The sequence below is a fragment of the Dendrobates tinctorius genome, unplaced genomic scaffold (assembly GCF_039654945.1).
Source record: "Dendrobates tinctorius isolate UK_male_01 unplaced genomic scaffold, ASM3965494v1 ptg000008l, whole genome shotgun sequence".
Classification (NCBI taxonomy): domain Eukaryota; kingdom Metazoa; phylum Chordata; class Amphibia; order Anura; family Dendrobatidae; genus Dendrobates; species Dendrobates tinctorius.
In genome coordinates, this window is record NW_027361676.1 from 36,588,768 (window position 1) to 36,609,988 (window position 21,221).

The 21,221-nt window shown below is 48.9% G+C and overlaps 1 protein-coding gene across 2 annotated transcripts in view; it reads left to right on the forward strand.

Annotated features, from left to right (window-relative positions):
- KLHL2 (kelch like family member 2) overlaps window positions 1–21,221 on the forward strand; it is a 199,934-nt gene that overhangs the window by 169,798 nt on the left and 8,915 nt on the right. For both annotated transcript variants that reach the window (XM_073576986.1, XM_073576996.1), the window contains exons 9-10: window positions 5,849–5,966; window positions 18,778–18,975. In XM_073576986.1, the coding sequence (XP_073433087.1) occupies window positions 5,849–5,966; window positions 18,778–18,975 (316 nt within the window). The remainder of the gene's footprint in view (window positions 1–5,848; window positions 5,967–18,777; window positions 18,976–21,221) is intronic.

Here is a 21,221-nt window from a genome sequence, read left to right on the forward strand (position 1 = left end):
CGCCATCCTTTCACACTGTACACACCATCCTGTCACACTGTACACGCCATCCTATCACACTATACACGCCATCCCACTCCCTACATGCCATCCTATCACACTGTACACGCCATCCCACTCCCTACATGCCATCCTATCACACTATACACGCCATCCCACTCCCTACATGCCATCCTATCACACTATACACGCCATCCCACTCCCTACATGGCCATCCTGTCACACGGTACATGCCATCCTTTCACACTGTACACGCCATCCCACTCCCTACATGCCATCCTATCACACTGTACACGCCATCCCACTCCCTACATGTCATCGTATCACACTGTACACGCTATCCCACTCCCTACATGCCATCCAGTCACACTGTACACGCTATCCCACTCCCTACATGCCATCTTATCACACTGTACATGCCATCCCACTCCCTACATGTCATCCTTTCACACTGTACACGCCATCCCACCCCCTACATGCCATCCTATCACACTGTACATGCCATCCCACTCCCTACATGCCATCCTATCACACTGTACATGCCATCCCACTCCCTACATGCCATCTTATCACACTGTACACGCCATCCCACTCCCTACATGCCATCCTATCACACAGTACACGCCATCCCACTCCCTACATGCCATCTTATCACACTGTACACGCCATCCCACTCCCTACATGCCATCCTGTCACACAAGACATGCCATCCTTTCACACTGTACACGCCATCCCACTCCCTACATGCCATCCTATCACACTGTACACGCCATCCTGTCACAATGTACTTGCCATCCTATCACACTGTACACGCCATCCCACTCCCTACATGCCATCCTATTGCACTGTACACGCCATCCCACTCCCTACATGCCATCCTGTCACACTGTACACGCTATCTCACTCCCTACACGCCATCCTATCACACTGTACACGCCATCCTTTCACACTGTACATGCCATCCCACTCCCTACATGCCATTCTATCACGGTACATGCCATCCTGTCACACTGTACACGCCATCCTGTCACACTGTACATGCCATCCTATCACACTGTACATGCCATCCTGTCACACTGTACACACCATCCCACTCCCTACATGCCATCCTGTCACACGGTACATGCCATCCTTTCACACTGTACATGCCATCCTGTCACAATGTACTTGCCATCCTATCACTGTACACGCCATCCCACTTCCTACATATCATCCTATCACACTGTACACGCCATCCCACGCCCTACATGCCATCCTATCACACTGTACACGCCATCCCACTCCCTACATGCCATTTTATCACACTGTCCACGCCATCCCACTCCCTACATGCCATCCTGTCACACTGTACACGCCATCCTGTCACACTGTACACGCCATCCTGTCACACTGTACACGCCATCCTTTCACACTGTACATGCCATCCTGTCACACTGTACACGCCATCCTTTCACACTGTACACGCCATCCCACTCCCTACATGCCATCCTGTCACACGGTACATGCCATCCCACTCCCTACATGCCATCCAGTCACACTGTACACGCCATCCTGTCACACTGTACACGCTATCCCACTCCCTACATGCCATCCTGTCACTGTACACGCCATCCTGTCACACTGTACATGCCATCCTATCACACTATACACGCTATCCCACTCCCTACATGCCATCCAGTCACACTGTACATGCCATCCTATTGCACTGTACACGCCATCCCACTCCCTACATGCCATCCTGTCACACTGTACATGCCATCCTATCACACTATACACGCTATCTCACTCCCTACACGCCATCCTATCACTGTACACGCCATCCTTTCACACTGTACATGCCATCCTGTCACACTGTACACGCCATCCTTTCACACTGTACACGCCATCCCACTCCCTACATGCCATCCTATCACACGGTACATGCCATCCTTTCACACTATACACGCTATCTCACTCCCTACACGCCATCCTGTCACACTGTACACGCCATCCTGTCACACTGTACATTCCATCCTGTCACACTGTACATGCCATCCTATCACACTGTACACGCCATCCTTTCACGCGGTACATGCCATCCTATCACACGGTACATGCCATCCTTTCACACTGTACATGCCATCCTGTCACACTGTACATGCCATCCCACTCCCTACATGCCATCCTATCACACGGTACATGCCATCCTGTCACACGGTACATGCCATCCTTTCACACTGTACATGCCATCCTGTCACAATGTACTTGCCATCCTATCACTGTACACGCCATCCCACTTCCTGCATGTCATCCTATCACACTGTACACGCCATCCCACTCCCTACATGCCATCCTATCACACTGTACATGCCATCCCACTCCCTACATGCCATCCTATCACACTGTACACGCCATCCCACTCCCTACATGCCATCCTGTCACACTGTACACGCCATCCTGTCACACTGTACACGCCATCCTGTCACACTGTACACGCCATCCTGTCACACTGTACACGCCATCCTGTCACACTGTACATGCCATCCTATCACACTATACACGCTATCTCACTCCCTACACGCCATCCTATCACACTGTACACGCCATCATTTCACACTGTACATGCCATCCTGTCACACTGTACACGCCATCCTTTCACACTGTACACGCCATCCCACTCCCTACATGCCATCCTATCACACGGTACATGCCATCCTTTCACACTGTACACGCCATCCTGTCACACTGTACATGCCATCCTATCACACTATACACGCTATCTCACTCCCTACACGCCATCCTGTCACACTGTACACGCCATCCTGTCACACTGTACACGCCATCCTGTCACACTGTACACGCCATCCTGTCACACTGTACATGCCATCCTGTCACACTGTACATGCCATCCTGTCACACTGTACATGCCATCCTGTCACGCAGTACATGCCATCCTATCACGCGGTACATGCCATCCTTTCACACTGTACATGCCATCCTGTCACACTGTACACGCCATCCCACTCCCTACATGCCATCCTGTCACACGGTACATGCCATCCTTTCACACTGTACATGCCATCCTGTCACAATGTACTTGCCATCCTATCACTGTACACGTCATCCTGTCACACTGTACACGCCATCCTGTCACACTGTACACGCCATCCTGTCACACTGTACACACCATCCTGTCACACTGTACACGCCATCGTGTCACACTGTACACGCCATCCTGTCACACTGTACACGCCATCCTGTCACACTGTACACGCCATCCTGTCACACTGTACACGCCATCCTGTCACACTGTACACGCCATCCTGTCACACTGTACATGCCATCCTGTCACACTGTACATGCCATCCTGTCACACTGTACATGCCATCCTGTCACGCAGTACATGCCATCCTATCACACTATACACGCCATCCCACTCCCTACATGCCATCCTATCACACTGTACACGCCATCCCACTCCCTACATGCCATCCTATCACACTATACACGCCATCCCACTCCCTACATGCCATCCTATCACACTGTACACGCCATCCCACTCCCTACATGGCCATCCTGTCACACGGTACATGCCATCCTTTCACACTGTACACGCCATCCCACTCCCTACATGCCATCCTATCACACTGTACACGCCATCCCACTCCCTACATGCCATCTTATCACACTGTACATGCCATCCCACTCCCTACATGCCATCTTATCACACTGTACATGTCATCCCACTCCCTACATGCCATCCTATCACACTGTACATGCCATCCCACTCCCTACATGCCATCCTATCACACTGTACATGCCATCCCACTCCCTACATGCCATCTTATCACACTGTACACGCCATCCCACTCCCTACATGCCATCCTATCACACAGTACACGCCATCCCACTCCCTACATGCCATCTTATCACACTGTACACGCCATCCCACTCCCTACATGCCATCCTGTCACACGGTACATGCCATCCTTTCACACTGTACACGCCATCCCACTCCCTACATGCCATCCTATCACAATGTACACGCCATCCTGTCACAATGTACTTGCCATCCTATCACACTGTACACGCCATCCCACTCCCTACATGCCATCCCACTCCCTACATGCCATCCTATCACACTGTACACGCCATCCCACTCCCTACATGTCATCCTATCACACTGTACACGCCATCCCACTCCCTACATGCCATCCAGTCACACTGTACACGCTATCCCACTCCCTACATGCCATCTTATCACACTGTACACGCCATCCCACTCCCTACATGTCATCCTTTCACACTGTACACGCCATCCCACCCCCTACATGCCATCCTATCACACTGTACATGCCATCCCACTCCCTACATGCCATCCTATCACACTGTACATGCCATCCCACTCCCTACATGCCATCTTATCACACTGTACACGCCATCCCACTCCCTACATGCCATCCTATCACACTGTACACGCCATCCCACTCCCTACATGCCATCCTGTCACATGGTACATGCCATCCTTTCACACTGTACACGCCATCCCACTCCCTACATGCCATCCTATCACACTGTACACGCCATCCTGTCACAATGTACTTGCCATCCTATCACACTGTACACGCCATCCCACTCCCTACATGCCATCCTGTCACACTGTACATGCCATCCTGTCACACTGTACATGCCATCCTGTCACACTGTACATGCCATCCTGTCACACTGTACACGCCATCCTGTCACACTGTACATGCCATCCTGTCACACTGTACATGCCATCCTGTCACACTGTACATGCCATCCTGTCACACTGTACATGCCATCCTGTCACACTGTACACGCCATCCCACTCCCTACATGCCATCCTGTCACACGGTACATGCCATCCTGTCACACGGTACATGCCATCCTGTCACACGGTACATGCCATCCTGTCACACGGTACATGCCATCCTGTCACACGGTACATGCCATCCTGTCACACGGTACATGCCATCCTGTCACACTGTACACGCCATCCTATCACACTGTACATGCCATCCTATCACACTGTACATGCCATCCTATCACACTGTACACGCCATCCCACTCCCTACATGCCATCTTATCACACTATACACGCCATCCCACTCCGTACATGCCATCCTATCACACCGTACATGCCATCCTATCTCACTGTACAAGCCGTCCTATCACACTGGACATGCCATCCAATTTGCAGCCAGCATGCTACAGAGTAGGATTTTATCCATTTACATCTCTCTTCTTTCCAAGCTTAGGAGTGAAGTGGGCGATCATACTTGGTGATTGACAGCTATCCCTGTGTGCACAGTTCTACAAGAAAAGCTGTCAATCAATGAGTAAGACCGCCCACATGACTTTGCTGCATAGAAAGAGCAAGTTCTACTAAATGTAAAGAAATCTATGTACCCATCTGTCGAGCGTCTGCTTCTCTATAACATGCTGCCTGCAGTTCAGACACCATGGAAATGGTTCCCTTTTAACCAAACAGTAAAAATTGTTTTTTGTTTTTTTTTGTATAGACTAGTGCGAAATCCATAAGAACTCAAAAAGGCTATTTCGTGTGTCTCCTGAGGGGGGAGCTGATGTGATGGTGATAATGCAGTAAACTGAATACTGTACAATCTTTCTATCTTATCTGTACCTATAATGAGGTGGACTTTGTATGTAGCATAGCTTAGATAGAGAAAATATTTGAAATGTCAGAATAATGTATGATAATGAATATGAAGAATTACTTGTTGAAGTATGTAATGTTATATTTGTGTAGCTCAGTCATACGCAGTTACGTTACCATGTGAAAAACATAAGAAGTTCCTAACCGAATTTCATTCTTTCCCTGTAGTTAATGGTCGTGGTTGGTGGCCAGGCGCCCAAGGCGATCCGCAGTGTGGAGTGCTATGATTTCAAAGAGGAACAGTGGCATCAAGTGGCCGAACTGCCGTCACGGAGATGTAGATCAGGTTTGTGCTTCCCACTGACCGTGAGCAGTGACATTACAGAGAATATTGCTGATGCGTGATGGCTTATCAGAAATGCTGAGGACTGTACACTGCAGAGCCAGCTTTCATCTGTTTGCTACTGTCACAAAGTATTGTATATTGTAGGGAATAGATATATAGGGAAACCTTTATCTACAAACATTCATTAAAGGTTTAAGTATAAAATTGATGCATATTAGAAGTTGTCAGTAAAGCTTCCGTGTGCTGTGACCCCCACTGATTGCCGGAATAATGCAACCCCCCTACACTCTTCTAACCACTGCCAATTCAGCTTTGAATTTGGAAATCTCAGAAAAGCTCGAAAAACTACTTAATTCTAGAGGCCAATGGGGAATCCAGCAGCAAAGACCTCAAACCTCATTGTCATATGTATAAAAGAACAATCACCGTAAGAATTTACTACACTCAAAACCTTCAGGTTTAGATGCATTTTAATAGGTTTGTCTCGTTCTTTCAGGAGTGCACTGGTCTCCAGCCTCTTGGCTTCCAGTTTGCCAGGTGGCCAATGCACTTCTGCTTGACATTTCAGACCAACAACATGGTTGTGCCACTGAACCGAACTATGCGCTTTTTGATCTTGTAAGCAGAGGCAGCTTTCCTTTGCGGCATCGGAAGAGCGCCGTGATACTGAACCTGACCTGATCGAGCAATCCAGCCACCGTTACAGCAGTACTTATAGGATCTATAGAAAAGAGCTTGTAGGTGCTTTGTCTAGGAGACCACCGTCCACTGCTGATAGACTGCAGCGGTAGTTAGGAATCTACTAAGCAATGAGCCGTAATCAAGAACAATCTTTCCTTTCTTGAAAAAGTTGGCTTTCTTTAAAAGCACTTTACAATTGTGCCCATTTAAGATGATGAGACAACCCCTTTAAGCAAATCTCCCATTTCTCTTAAAGGAATTCTCAAGTAAGGCAGTTATCCCCTATCTATTAATGTTCCTTTGCATTGAAAAGAAGGCTGAGGTCCTGCCACCCCACAGACCTTATGACTGTTCAATTGATCTTCCTGGCAATTCACCATCCCGAGGGCAGGGGTGTATCCCCGTCTCTACTTGAGACTCGAGCCATGTCTGAATACATCCAAGAGAATTTAGCCAAGGGATTCTTACTAAAGTCCTCTTCTCCTGCCGATGCCGGCTTCAACGTGACTATGAAGAATTGTTCCCTACACCCCTGTATAGACGATCAAGGTCTTAACAAAATCATTATAAAGAACAGGTACTCCCTTCCTATGATTTCTGAGCTATTTGACAGAATCCATGGAGTTAAGATCTCTAAATTGGGTCTCCGAGGGGTTTACAACTTGATTCGTATCTGTAAGGGTCACTAATGGAAAACTGCCTTTAATACCTGTGATGATCACTATGAGTATCTTGTCATGTCCTTCAGGTTGTATAATGCACCCACAGTGATTCAGGAGTTCGTTATTGACATTGACATCTTCAGGGATCTCCTCTGTTTCCGTGGTTGGGTATTTGGACGATGTCCTGATATTCTCCCCTGATCTTCCTTCCCACAGAAAACACGTCCGTCAAGTTCTCCGAGAGAACAAATTGTTTGCCAAATTTTCCAAATGTGTATTTGAAAAAACCTCCTTACCTTTTCTCAACTACATACTCTCAAGCCAAGGTCTCAAAATGGATCCAAAGAAGGTTTCTGGTTTTCTATTCTGGCCCGGTCCTCAATGTCTGCACGCCATCCAATGCTTCATGGGTTTTGCCGACTTCTACATTCAATTTATCCCGCACTTCTTGTCCCTTATGACACCTATCTCCGTCTTAACCAAGAAGGTGGCCAATGCCTGAGTAGGCAGTGTTGTCTTCCAGCATTTGAAAGAGACTTTTGCAAGTGTTTCGATGCTGCATAACCCTCATCCCAACAAGCAGTTTCTCTTGGAGATAGATACCTCATCTGTCGATGCTGGGGCAGTGCTCCACAAAGAACGTCTTTGGGAAAGTCTGTCTCTTGCGTTTTCTCCTTCGCCTCATTGGGGGACACAGGTACTGTGGGTGTATGCTACTGCCGCCTGGAGGCTGACACTAAGTGGGGAAAAAAAGAGGTTAGCTCCTCCTCCGCCGTATACACCCTCGCTCCGATTGCGGGCGGAAACCAGTTCATGCTTAGTGTCCGTTAGAGGCACACACGTCTGTTTTTTCTCCAGACTTCTTCTTTTTTTTTATTTTCCCTTTTTCTATGAAGATGAGACAGGGGCAACAGATCCTATTGAAAGGGTCCGATTTCCCCAAACCAACAACGGGCGAGCACGTGCGAGTGTCGCCTCCACGTATCCTCTCCCGCAACGTGAGACATGATGCCGGACTTAGCCCTGACCACCCCTAGGTATTGAAACCATGGGCTGTACAGAGGCACAAGCATAGTCCGTGCGGCCCCCACTGCTCCACAAATGCTAGACTGCAGTGCTGCAAGGCGGCGGACGGTCCCTCTCCTCACCCCTTGAAGGGGTTAGATGGAGCTAGGGTGCCTGCACCGTCCTATATGTGGCCCTCCTCCCCTCTACCTGAGCTGGGAAGCTGAAGCATCGTCACAGAGGGGATGGCCTGGGAGGGCTGCTGCAGCAGCGTCCACAGGGCTGGAGCCCTTAGCCTTTTTTTGTCGGGCGAAGGTAGTCACCCCCGTTGCTCATGGCGGCGTGTCCTGGCATCCGGCCACGTAACTTCATCTGGTGGTCGGTGTCGCCCCCCCCCCCCCCCCTCGCGGGCAGATGCTGAAAATCCAGCCCGCGGCTTCGGCCAGTGCTGGGCCGCGGACGGAAGTCCCACCTCCCTTCGCGTCACTTCCGGCGGCCCGCCCCCCTGTGGCCTGGGCGGGCGCTGAAGAAATTGAGCTCCCGGCTTCGGACCAGCGCTAGGCCTCAACCGGAAGTACCGCCCAGGATGCCTCTACTTCCGACAGCCCGCCCGCAGCTGAGGCGCGCGCTTCTTTGAGTGGAGCAACGCCTGGCACTTCCAGGACACGTAGGGGGCACAGGACTGGGGTAAGTGCTGCACCCCAACCCGAGAGGCCACGTTACGGGTGGACGAGGAGTGTTTCTCGCCCCCCCCCAGCAGGCTGCAGTACTGGTGCCTGGCAGATGCAGCATCTCCAGAAAAGCGAAGATGCACACGTTCCTATACGCTGCATGCATCTCTTGTCGGGCCGCTTTCCCGTGGGCGCAGAGCAAGCGATTATGCGAAGCCCGCGATTCCAAACGCGCCCAGGAGCCCTCCCCTGCGACCGAGCCCGGTGTTCCAGACTGGGCCTTATCATTGTCGCAGTCTATGGGGCGTTACTTACGAGAGCAGTCTGGTCCCGTCGCACCCCAGATAGGGGCAGGGATAGTGGCTCGCCTGTGTTGGAGGGGTCCTCCACCTCACAGGAGCCTCCGGCCTGCAGGGGCCGCTCTCACTTCAGGCAGACGCGGGGAGGAAGCGAACCCACACGGCGTTTCCCGGCCCGTCCAGTGCCTTGGCATCCGTGAGTTCTGCTACTTGCTCTCCCTCACCAGCAGTCGAGAGCGAGCAAAGTTCAGATTGACTCGGATGAACCCCAGGATCTAGGTACCCCGGGGTGTAGAGAAACAGTGGACAGCCTCATCGAAGCTGTCAATCAGACTCTGGGGATTGAGGATAATTCCACCCTGGCTTCAGGCCATAAGGTGTCATTTAAGCAAGCTAAGCGGCCGCATAGAGTTTTTTGCACTCACCCAGAGTTTGAGGACATAGTGCAACGACACAGGGAACGGCCAGACAGGCGTTTCTCAGGCCAGAAGGCGCTGGAAGCAAGGTATCTGTTTGCCCCAGATCTCTGTAAAAAAAAGGACGGAATCCCCAACGGTGGATCCACCCGTGTCACGCTTGGCCTCTAAAACCCTGTTATCCGAACCTAGTGGTTCTCCTATTAAGGACTCCACTGATCGTCTCATAGAGATCTTGGCTCGCTCAGTTTTTGAAGCGTCAGGATCAGCACTCTCTCCCTTGTTCGCGGCAACGTGGGTAGCCAAGGCTATAATTTCTTGGTCTGAATCACTGAACAGAGCCTTGCAGGATAGGGAACTACATGCAGAGGTATGAGAGATTGCGAGTCAGATCGCTATGGCTGGGGACCACTTAATCAATGCTTCTTTGGATGCGGCAAATTGCGCGGCACTGGCTGCCGCAAACGTTATTTCCATTAGTAGAGCCTTATGGTTAAGGACATGGTGGGCCGATTCAACCTCTAGGAAGTCCTTGACTTCTCTACCTTATCAGTGCAGCCGCCTATTCGGAGAGAAGTTAGACCAGCTCATATCCGACGCCACAGGAGGGAAGAGCGGGTTTCTCCCCCAACAAAGGGTCAAACCGCCATTTTCAGGCACGGTTTCGGGCCTTTCACAACCCCGGGTGGACTACAGCGGCCAATTCCGCCGCTTAAAGTCGCCCCAACCAGGATAGGGATCGACAAGTCTCAGAGCCAACCCGTTGGGAGATTGCGTGCTCGCCAGCCCAGGTTGAGGGGAACCAGGTCCCAGAGAGCCTCAGCCAAATGACTCGAGGCATTCTTTAGGCGACATCAGCAAAGTAGGCGGCTGCCTACTCTGGTTCGCCACGTCTGGGTCACCGTCGCACACGACTCATGGGTGAGAGAGCTGGTATCCTCAGGGTACAAGATAGTTTGTCAGGTACCCCCCAAAGCGGTTCTTTCTCTACCGTCTTCCCAAAGGGGAGACCCGGGCAAGGGCGTTGCTAGGAGCCATCGAATTGCTCCAGCACAATGGAGTCATTATTCCCATACCAGAGCACGAGAAGGCTCAGGGCTTCTATTCCAACCTATTCACGGTCCCCAAGAAAGACGGGACTGTCAGGCCTGTTTTGGACCTAAAGCTCCTGAACAAATTTATCAGGATCAGACATTTCCGGATGGAGTCTCTCCGTTCAGTTATATTGGCCATGGGGCAGGGAGAATACTTGGCCTCTATCGACATCCAGGACGCCTACCTGCACATCCCCATTTTCCACTCCGCATCAAAGATTTCTACGCTTCGCCGTCAGCGGTTTACATTTCCAGTTCGCAGCGCTGCCCTTCGGGCTAGCCACCACCCCCAGAGTGTTCACAAAGGTCATGGCAGTCGTCATGGCCATCCTGCACTCTCGGGGCATAGTCGTTTTGCCTTACTTAGACGACCTCTTGGTCAAGGGCCCTTCAAATCGGGCATGCGAGGAAAGTGTCTCTTTCCCACTTAGGATGGTTGGTCAACACGGAGAAATCATCCCTGGTCCCAGCTCAGAGGATTGCCTTTTTAGGGATGATCTTCGACACCTGCCAAGAGTTGGTAATTCTCCCACGAGACAAAGCCCTAGCGCTCCGACAGGGAGTCCGGCGCTTCGCCGACCGGTCCCTTACACCATCCGTTTTCGGGATGAGGATACTAGGAAAGATGGTGGCAGCGATGGAAGCGATCCTGTTCGCCCAGTTTCATCTTCGTCCCCTGCAGCACGCCCTCTTGTCATCCTGGGACAAGAACCCATTCACGCTCGATCACCGGTGCCGGTTGTCCTCTCAGGTCAGTCAGTCACTCGAGTGTTGGACAGTCAGTTCCGCACTGTTTCAGGGGAAACCTTTTCCCCCCCGAACCATTGGTTGGTAGTCACAACCGATGCCAGCCTCCTCGGCTGGGGAGCGGTTTTTCGCCACCACACGACCCAGGGACGATGGTCGCCGCAGGAGGCACGCCTCCCGATCAACTTGTAAATACGAGCGATCTGGCTGGCTCTGCAACAGTTTTAGCACCTTCTAGTAGGCCGCCCCATCCGGATTGTCGGACAATGCCACGGCGGTGGCTTACATAAATCATCAAGGGGGCTCCCGCAGCAGAGCAACCATGCGTGAGGTAGGGCACGTTCTTCACTGGGCCGAAAGGAACCACTCGGTGATATCGGCGGTCCACATCCCGGGTGTGGAGAATTGGGCGGCAGACTTCCTCAGCCGGCAGGGTCTTGCGTCTGGGGAATGGTCACTGCACCCCGAGGTCTTCCAGCAGAGTTGCCAACGGTGGGGAACACCGGATGTGGACCTCATGGCCTCCAGGGTGAACGCCAAGGTGCCTATATTTGTCGCTCTGTCCCGAGACCCGCAGGCGATCGCTATGGATGCGTTGGTTCTGCCATGGAACCAGTTTCGCCTCCCATACTTATTCCCCCCGCTGCCACTACTTCTTTGGGACATCAAGAAGATCAAAACAGAGGGGATTTCAGCGATTCTGCTGGCCCCGTCGAGCGTGGTACTCAGATCTAGTGCAGCTGTTCGCCAACGTTCCTTGGCCACTGCCAGAGCGCCCCGATCTACTTTCCCAGGGCCCGATCTTGCACCTGAACTCAGGGGCCCTGTGTTTGACGGCATGGCAACATATTGTTCAACATCTTTATCAACGATTTAGATGAAGGAATTGAGGGTAAACTGATTAAATTTGCTGATGACACAAAGCTAGGAGGGATAGCTAATACTAGAGAAGAGAGAGGATTCAAAAAGATTTAAATAAACTGGAGAAGTGGGCAGCAACTAACAGAATGGTTTTTAACAGGGAAAAATGCAAAGTACTACATCTGGGCAATAAAAATGAAAAAAGCATATACAGAATGGGAGGAATAGGGCTAAACAAGCACATGTGAAAAAGACTTGGGTATACTAATAGTTCACAGACTGAATATGAGTCAACAGTGTGATGCAGCAGCAAAAAGGCAAATGCAATTCTAGGATGTATTAACAGAAGCATACAGTCTAGATCACATGAAGTCATTATTTCCCTCTACTCCTCTTTGGTCAGACCTCATCTGGAATATTGTGTCCAGTTTTGGGTACCACATTTTAAAAAAGACATCAACAAACTGGAGCAAGTTCAGAAAAGAGCGACCAGAATTGTGACCGGTCTGCAAACCCTGTCTTATGAGGAAAGGTTGCAGGATTTGGGAATGTTTAGTTTGCAAAAGAGAAGACTGAGAGGAGACTTAATAGCTGTCTACAAATATCTAAAGGGCTGTCACATTGTAGAAGGATCAACTTTATTCTCATTTGCACAAGGAAAGACTAGAAGCAATGGGATGAAACTGAATGGGAGGAGACACAGATTAGATATTAGAAAAAACTTTTTGACAGAGTGATCAATGAGTGGAACAGGTTACCACGAGAAGTGGTGAGTTCTCCTTCAATGGAAGTCTTCAAACAGAGGCTGGACAGACATCTGACGGATGATTTAGCGAATCCTGCTTTGAGCGCAGGGGGTTGGACCAGATGGCCCAGGAGGTCCCTTCCGATTCTATGATTCTATGGCCGTTGAATCTTGGATTCTGACCCAGGCGGGGTTTGGGCGCGAGGTGGTGGCTACAATGGTTAGCGCCCAGAAGCCTACCTCGGCGCGAATTTACCATCACACCTGGAAGGTGTTCTTTTCTTTGTGTCGAGACCACGGTTATTCTCCACTGAGATTCTCTATCCCCAACATCTTGGCCTCTCTACGGTGTGGCATAGACTCAGGATTGGCCCACAGCTCTTTCAGGAGACAGATATCTGCTTTATCCGTCCTGTTCCAGTGCAGAATTGCTTCTAATTTACAGGTAAAGACTTTCATCCAGGGAGTCTCCCACTTGGTACCTCCCTATAGGGCGCCCCTGAACGCCTGGGACCTTAACCTAGTCCTAGGCGTTCTGCAGGAAGCGCCATTTGAGCGGCTACTGGATGTCTCCTTGTCATACCTTTCCTGGAATGTAGTGTTTCTTGTGGTGATAACATCAATCAGGCGGGTCTCGGAGCTGGCAGCTCTATCCTGCCAAGCCCCATTTCTCACTTTCCACAAGGTTAAGGTGGTTCTCAGACCAGCTCCCTCCTTTTCTGCCGAAGGTCGTTTCCTCGTTTCACATTAATGAGGATATTATCTTGCCTTCATTCTGTCCAGCACCAGTACAACGCGTGGAAAAGGCTCTTCACACGTTGGACCTGGTAAGAGCCCTCAGGAGGTACGTGTCACGGACGGCTCCCTTTCGGCAGACAGACACGCTATTCGTGCTCCCTGAGGGGCGCAGGAAGGAACTCGCTGCCTCGAAATCGACCATAGCCAGATGGATTCGTTTGACTTTTCAGTAGCCCTACCGCATCAGAGGTGCGCCGGTTCCAGCAGGGATCAGAACACACTCTACTCGGGCAGTGGGCGCCTCTTGGGCGCTTCGGCACCAGGCTTCGACGGAAACAGGTATGCAAGGCAGCAACCTGGTCCAGCATGCACACATTTGCCAAACATTACAATATCCATACTCAGGCTTCAGCGGATGTGAGCCTAGGTAGAAGGATTTTCCAAGCAGCGGTGGCACACCTTTAGACAGGAGGTGCATGTAGCTTGGATCGGTGAGTCAACTTCCCACCCAGGGACTGCTATAGGACGTCCCACAGTACCTGTGTCCCCCAATGAGGCGAAGGAAAAACAGGGATTTTTGTGATAAACTCACAGTAAAATCCTTTTCTTCGAGACGCTCATTGGGGGACACAGCACCCACCCTGATAGCCAGATGGCTCTTGTTTATTTAATTAATGTGCATTTTCGTTGACATTGAGGTGGTTATTTTCTAGACATATTGTTACTTGCATTAAGGCTGATTTTGTTGTTCTCCTACTGCTTTTGCACTAAACTGGTTTCCACCCGCAATCAAGGCGAGGGTGTATACGGCGGAGGAGGAGCTAACCTCTTTTTTTCACTTTGTGTCAGCCTCCAGGCAGCATACACCCACAGTACCTGTGTCCCCCAATGAGCGTCTCGGAGAAAAGGATTTTACTGTGAGTTTATCACAAAAATCCCTATTTTTTTTCTCCAAACAGTTTTTGCCATCTGAGCGAAATTATACTATTGGGGATCGTGAGCTTCTGGCTATCAAGATGTCGCTCGAGGAATGGAGACGACATCTGGAGAGTGCGAGCTCTCCAGTAATATACACGGAGCATAAAAACCTCACCTTCCTGCAGTCCACCCAGCAGTTGAATCCTTGTCAAGCCAGGTGGATGCTCTTCTTTGCTCATTTTAAATTCTAATTACACTTCCGTCCTGTGAAGAATGTCAAAGCAAATGCCCTGTCTCGATCCTTTGATGTGACCAATTCCCAGGAGGAACCTCAGCACATCATTGACCCAGCCAGAATTATTAGAGCAGCTCCTATCTTTTTTAAAGACATTTCTCCTGGCAAAACCTTTGTTCCCACTGTTAGGAGTAGAGTTCTGTCCTGGGGACGCGAATCTAAGTTGACTGGTCATATGTGCATGCATAAGTCCACTGAGCTGATTGCTCGCCATTTCTAGTGACCCTCTGTGGTCAAGGATGTCCCGGTTTTCGTAACCATATTTTCACAGTGCACCAGAAAGAAACATGTGTTCAAGAGATAAGCCTGCTGTTCTCCAGCCTCTGCCGATTCCTTCTGCTCCCTGGCAACATATTGCTATGGACTTCATAACGGACCTGTTTCTCTCCAAAGGTTACAACAACACCATCTGGGGTACTGTGGAACGGTTCTCTAAGGCTAGTTTCACACTAGCGCTTTTGAGCGCAGCGACGGCCTGCGCACGGCCGCCGCTAAGCCCCGCCCCCTGCCGTGCCTCTGCCGGTAGCTCCGCCTACCGGCGCATGACGCTGCTTGCGTCCTGCGTCCCCTATCTTTATCACTGGGGGCGCAGGCCGTGCGCAATATGCGTTTGGCGGCGCATGCGCCTTTTTGACGGTGCGCCGAGAGTAACCAAACTGCAGCAGGTTGCGTTTGGCTCAGGTCGGCGCACCGTCAAAAAGGCGCATGCGCCGCCAAACGCATATTGCGCACGGCCTGCGCCCCCAGTGATAAAGATAGGGGACGCAGGACGCAAGCAGCGTCATGCGCCGGTAGGCGGAGCTACCGGCGGAGGTGCGGCAGGGGGCGGGGCTTAGCGGCGGCCGTGCGCCGGCCGTCGCTGCGCTCAAAAGCTCTAGTGTGAAACTAGCCTAAGATGGCTCTCTGGCCGGAATACCCTCCGGTCCTAAGCTCACCACACAGTTCTTCCAGCATGTATTTCGTCTTGACTGTCTTCATCTTCACATAATCTCTGATCGTAGTCCAGTTCATGTCGAAGGTTTGGTGACATCTGTGCAAACGGCTGAATGTCCAGCTGGACTTCTCTAACGCATACCATTTGTAGACCAATGTGCAAGTGGAACAGGTAAGTCCGATTCTGGAGAACTACCTTTGCCACTTTATCTCCACCTGTTAGGGTGACTGGGTGCCACTACTTCCCTGGGTGGAGTTTTCCTAAAACAACTAAATTGGGGAGTCTTCCGGAGCATCTCCATTCTTCATAGTGTCTCTAAGCATCCTCAAGTGCCCTCTCCTATGTCTTCTGGGGTTTGAGCAGCTGATGCCTTGTTCAGCAACTTTCTCCAGATCTGGCAGGAGACACCGGCTTCCCTCTTTAAGGCTGTGTCTCGAATGAAGAATCATGCGCACAAGAAGATATGTTCACCGCCTCAGTATCATCCTGGAGATAAAGTCTGGCTGTCGTCTTGGAAAATTCAACTGAAGGTGCCTTCGTACAAGTTCGATCACCAATACCTTGTTCCTTACAGAATTCTCAGGCAACTTAATCCGGTGACCTACCATCTTCAACTCTCTAAAAATTTTCGGATCCCAACAGCCTTTCATATTTTACTCCTGAAGCCGGTGGTCCTGAATCACTTCTCGATGCCTCAAGCTACTTCTGCTAGCGCTGTTCTTAAGGGTCCCTCAGACATCTTCAAGGTCAAGGACATCTTGAATACAAAAAATATTCAGGGGAGGACCTGGAAGGACTTTGGACCTGAGGAGAAATCCTGAGAACTTGAGGAGAATATCGGTGCTCCTGTCCTCTTCAAGAGTTTTCTATGTTGTACTCCACAAGAAAGGGTAAGTTTGGGGCTACAGTCACAGGGGTAACTTGCATGCCTCCTCAGCACTGCTCTACTCAACTTCTTGCAGCACTACTGCATCTGCATGTGGTTTTAGCCTTAGGGGGGCATGGCCTGTCCCTATAGGTATTTAACCTTGTGTCCTGCAGAGATTATGTTCCCTGGCCTATCTCGTCCCAGCAGGTCCTATATTAGGCAGCTCTTCCAACCTATTATCCATGCTTCTGACCCTCCTGTCATCTGCTGCAGTGCTGAGGACTTCCCTATCCTCACCATCAGAGGCCCTAATGAAGGCCCGGTAGACACTTAGTCACGGCCCTCCAGAGTAACCTGGCCCATGATGCAGTGGGTCCACATCCATCAGCATTTCTATGGGTTACTGTGCAAATTCCCCAAATCGCAATTCAGACAAAGCCCCAACTGAACCACTCACTTTTGAGGCAGATGGAGTAACTTTGGACTAAATCTGGCCTCTGTTCCGGCAATGACCCATCATTTTGGGCGTCTTTTTAGCACACAATCGTGGACGACTACAGTTCTGTGATCGCCTAAAAAGATGTATACCACCTGAGAAGATCACATGTGGATGTGTTTCCATCTGCCTTGAGTTTTTCTCACATTGGTAGCTGGTATCTTACCGAGGTCACTGCAGTTCAGCCCGGCTGAATGGAGCCTTAGTGACTGGAGGTAATCTCAATGACGTCACCACCGGTCACTGAGGCTGCGCGCGCAGCCGCTCAGTCACTAGTGGTTCTCAGCCTGGATAGTCGCATCTTGGCACCGTCCAGGTTAAAAACTGTTTATCCCCCAGACAAGAATTATGGCATGGGACAGATCAAAAGACAGGTATGGTATATTGTTGCGTTTTTTTTTTTTTGTTTTGTTTTTTTTTTTTATTACAGGTGAATGAGGGCTTCGGGGAATGGGCTTCTGGTGAGTATAACCGTGTTTTGTTATTTTTAAATAAAATGGAAAGCTGTATTTTGTTTTATTTCTAATAAAGGACTTTATTTTGGCTGTGTCTTTATTTACCATACAACCATAGGATTAGTAATGGATAGGAGTCTTTTATAGACGCCTCTCCATTACTTAGCCGTGTGCTTGATGTCACCTGGCAATAGACAGGTGACGACAACCCCACAAATATGAACCCCACTTGCCACCGCTATAGGGCAAGTGGGAAGAGCTGGGCAAAGTGCCAGAATTGGCACATCTAATAGATATGCCTTTTCTGGGCAGCTGCAGGCAGCTATTTTTAGGCTGGGTGGGCCAATATCCATGGCCCCTTACCAGCCTGAGAATACCAGACCAGCCCCCAACTGTCTGCTTTAGCAAGGCTGGTTGTCAAAAATGGGGGGTACCCCACGCCGGTTTTTTTTAAATTATTTAAATAATTTAAAACAAAACAGAGTGGAGACCCCTCTATTCTTGATAACCAGCCTTGTTGAAGCTGACAGCTGAGGGTTGCAGCCCCCAGCTGTGAGATTTGCCTGGCTGGTTATCAAAAATACAGGGGAACCCACGCCGTTATATATAATGTTATTTATTAATTATCTTGTACAGCATGACTAACTGGTTTAAAGATATAAGGATTGAAAGTTTCAAAATAGCGAGTTTTTAAAAATTTTAGCGAAAATTCCACTATTTTTACAAATAAATGAAAAACTTATTGGACTAAACTAAACATAATGTACACTGTGTCACAAAAAAACAGTCTCCGAATACCTGGGTTACGTTAAAGTCTTCCAGAGTTATGAAGTTACCACATGAAGTGACGCTGGTCAGATTTGGCCTGGTTGTTATGGTCGAAATTGGCTCTGTCACTAAGTGATTAATAATGGCTTTATTCCTAGGTGTGGTGTACATGAATGGACATGTGTTTGCTGTTGGCGGATTCAATGGTTCGCTCCGAGTTCGTACTGTCGATTCATATGACCCAGTGAAGGACCAATGGATAAGTGTGGCAAACATGCAGGACAGGAGAAGTACTCTAGGGGCTGCAGTCCTCAGTGGACTGCTATATGCTGTTGGAGGATTTGATGGCAGTACAGGTAAGAGTTTATGATGCAGTGTTGTTACTTTGTGCCTGTCACATTAAATGTAGTTTAGTAGTAAAGTTACCACTTTGCGTGTATATATTTGTTTGTGTTTATATACAATCCTGAAAAAATCTGAGTACATCCTCTTGGAATTCTATAGACTACATATCGAAATATAATAAAAAAATTAAAAAAAAATCTGGTCCTTGGAATGTTTTAAAATTGAGTAAATACAACATCAGATAAAATTAAATTCAAAAGAATAGGTGGAATAAAAATCCAAAAAGGGCCTACAATATACCATCCAAAACACAGAAAACCCATAAAACATCATTTTTATTATCAGTTAATATGACCAACAAATGGGGAAAGAAAAATATCCACATACACAAAAATAATTATACTTGGTGGATATACAGGAGTGGATAAAATATTTTACACAATACCGGGGACATAATCCCCATGCAACAAGAAAAACATACTCTGATGTATCCAAGATATAAAAAACACAATTCAAGAGGCAAATACGAGCCTTTGTACTTATTTCTAAGGCACCTCCATACAAACAAATGCACAAAAAACATTCTACAGAGAATCAAAAGGCTACAAAGAAGAAGGCAGGTGATCTGTTCAAAGGGACATTGGTGTAACTGAGAAGTTTGCGGGACCTAGTTTATTCCTTAAAAACTATGAATTCTTGCCTAACACCCTGGAAAGTCATGTGGCACCCTTCCTTGTTGACTTGTCGCTATATGACCCTAGTAAGATCCTACTCCGTAAGAATAAATTCACATAATTGCAAATGGATAGAAATGGTTAATAAACTCACTAAGAAAAAAAAAAAAAAACAGAATGATGCTGAGGACTCATATCTGTCTCATGTACCAGGCTACACCCAATATTATAATATGTGTGATTAGATAAATGCTGTAGGTATGCCAGAAATGTCCATTCAACATACCATAAATAGTCTGAGTGAGGTCTCCCCAAATACATGTCATCCATCTTTCACGTCACATGGGATCTCCATGCATTTTCCTTTTCTGACCTCATTCGATACTGCTACTTGCAACTGTTCTGCTTTTCTTCCATCCTGACACAACACCTGGTATGCAGCATACGTAAGACTCTGTTGCGCATGTCTAAAAGCAAGTGATCATTGACTTCCTAGTCAGTGGAGCTTGTTTGAAGAACAATTGGTACCTCCTTTCAAGCAGTGGAAGGAATGGTTTGTGGCATCAAATGTGGGGGAGGGATGAAGACTGCTCCCTACTTTACTCAAAATTATGATGGATGCTTAGTAATTTACACACATTTATTTATGCCTATATAACTCATTTTTAAATATCCCCCATTTTACACACGTCGCCTTCCAACAGATGCCGCTTCAGCCTCTATTTATCCTCCAGTTGCCATTTAATCCATCTTGCTATAGTTCGTCTTCTCCGGGTCGATTGTTTGCAGTGCAGTCTCTCACATCTGGCTTCCTGCCAGCATAGCTCTGCTGTCTCTCCACCTCTGACACATATATACTGTATTCTAACATTTCATTAATTGTACCTGTCTGTGTTTTTTACATCATTGCGCTTGTTCGCTGATTTTCAGCAAAGTTAAACTGTCTTGCTCTCCTCCAACAAAGTTTGTAGTAAGAAAGCTCAGTGGAGCGGACACAAGCAGCGCTGAGGAGTGTTTACTACCTGCATCAGACGGTTTGTGTGAAACTTCAAATGCTGCTCTGTTGATGCATATGGCAGATGATTATCTTCTACCATGTGCATGAATATTCACATTTGCAGTTTCCCATATCTGAGTGGTCTGCTTCAGGCATCATTATGTAGATAGAAGAAGGAATAAATCGGGCTGGCAGGGTTGTGTACAGAAGCATACAGTGCACACAAGAATAGAGCTAGTCTCTGCGCGCATGTGTCAGTTGTCGCCTAAGACGTATGCTCAGTAGGATCTTGTCACTGTGCAATTTGTGTTCCCTTGGGCCGGCTCTGATGAGAAGTGACAACCTGACACTCTAGTGCTCTGTCACTTGCAGGGGAGACGCTGGTCTCTGCTCATGCATTCTTTCCTTCCAATTCTCACTGACAGTGCGCTTTCTTGTTTGCTCATTACTTATCCTCAAAGATTGTGAGGAGCGCACTGAATTCTACTGAGCACACATCAGAATTGACCACCAACGTATCCTCAGTAGGATCTTGTATAGTGACCAGGCTCACTAGTCCAGCCCAGAAAAAAGACGTCACTGATGA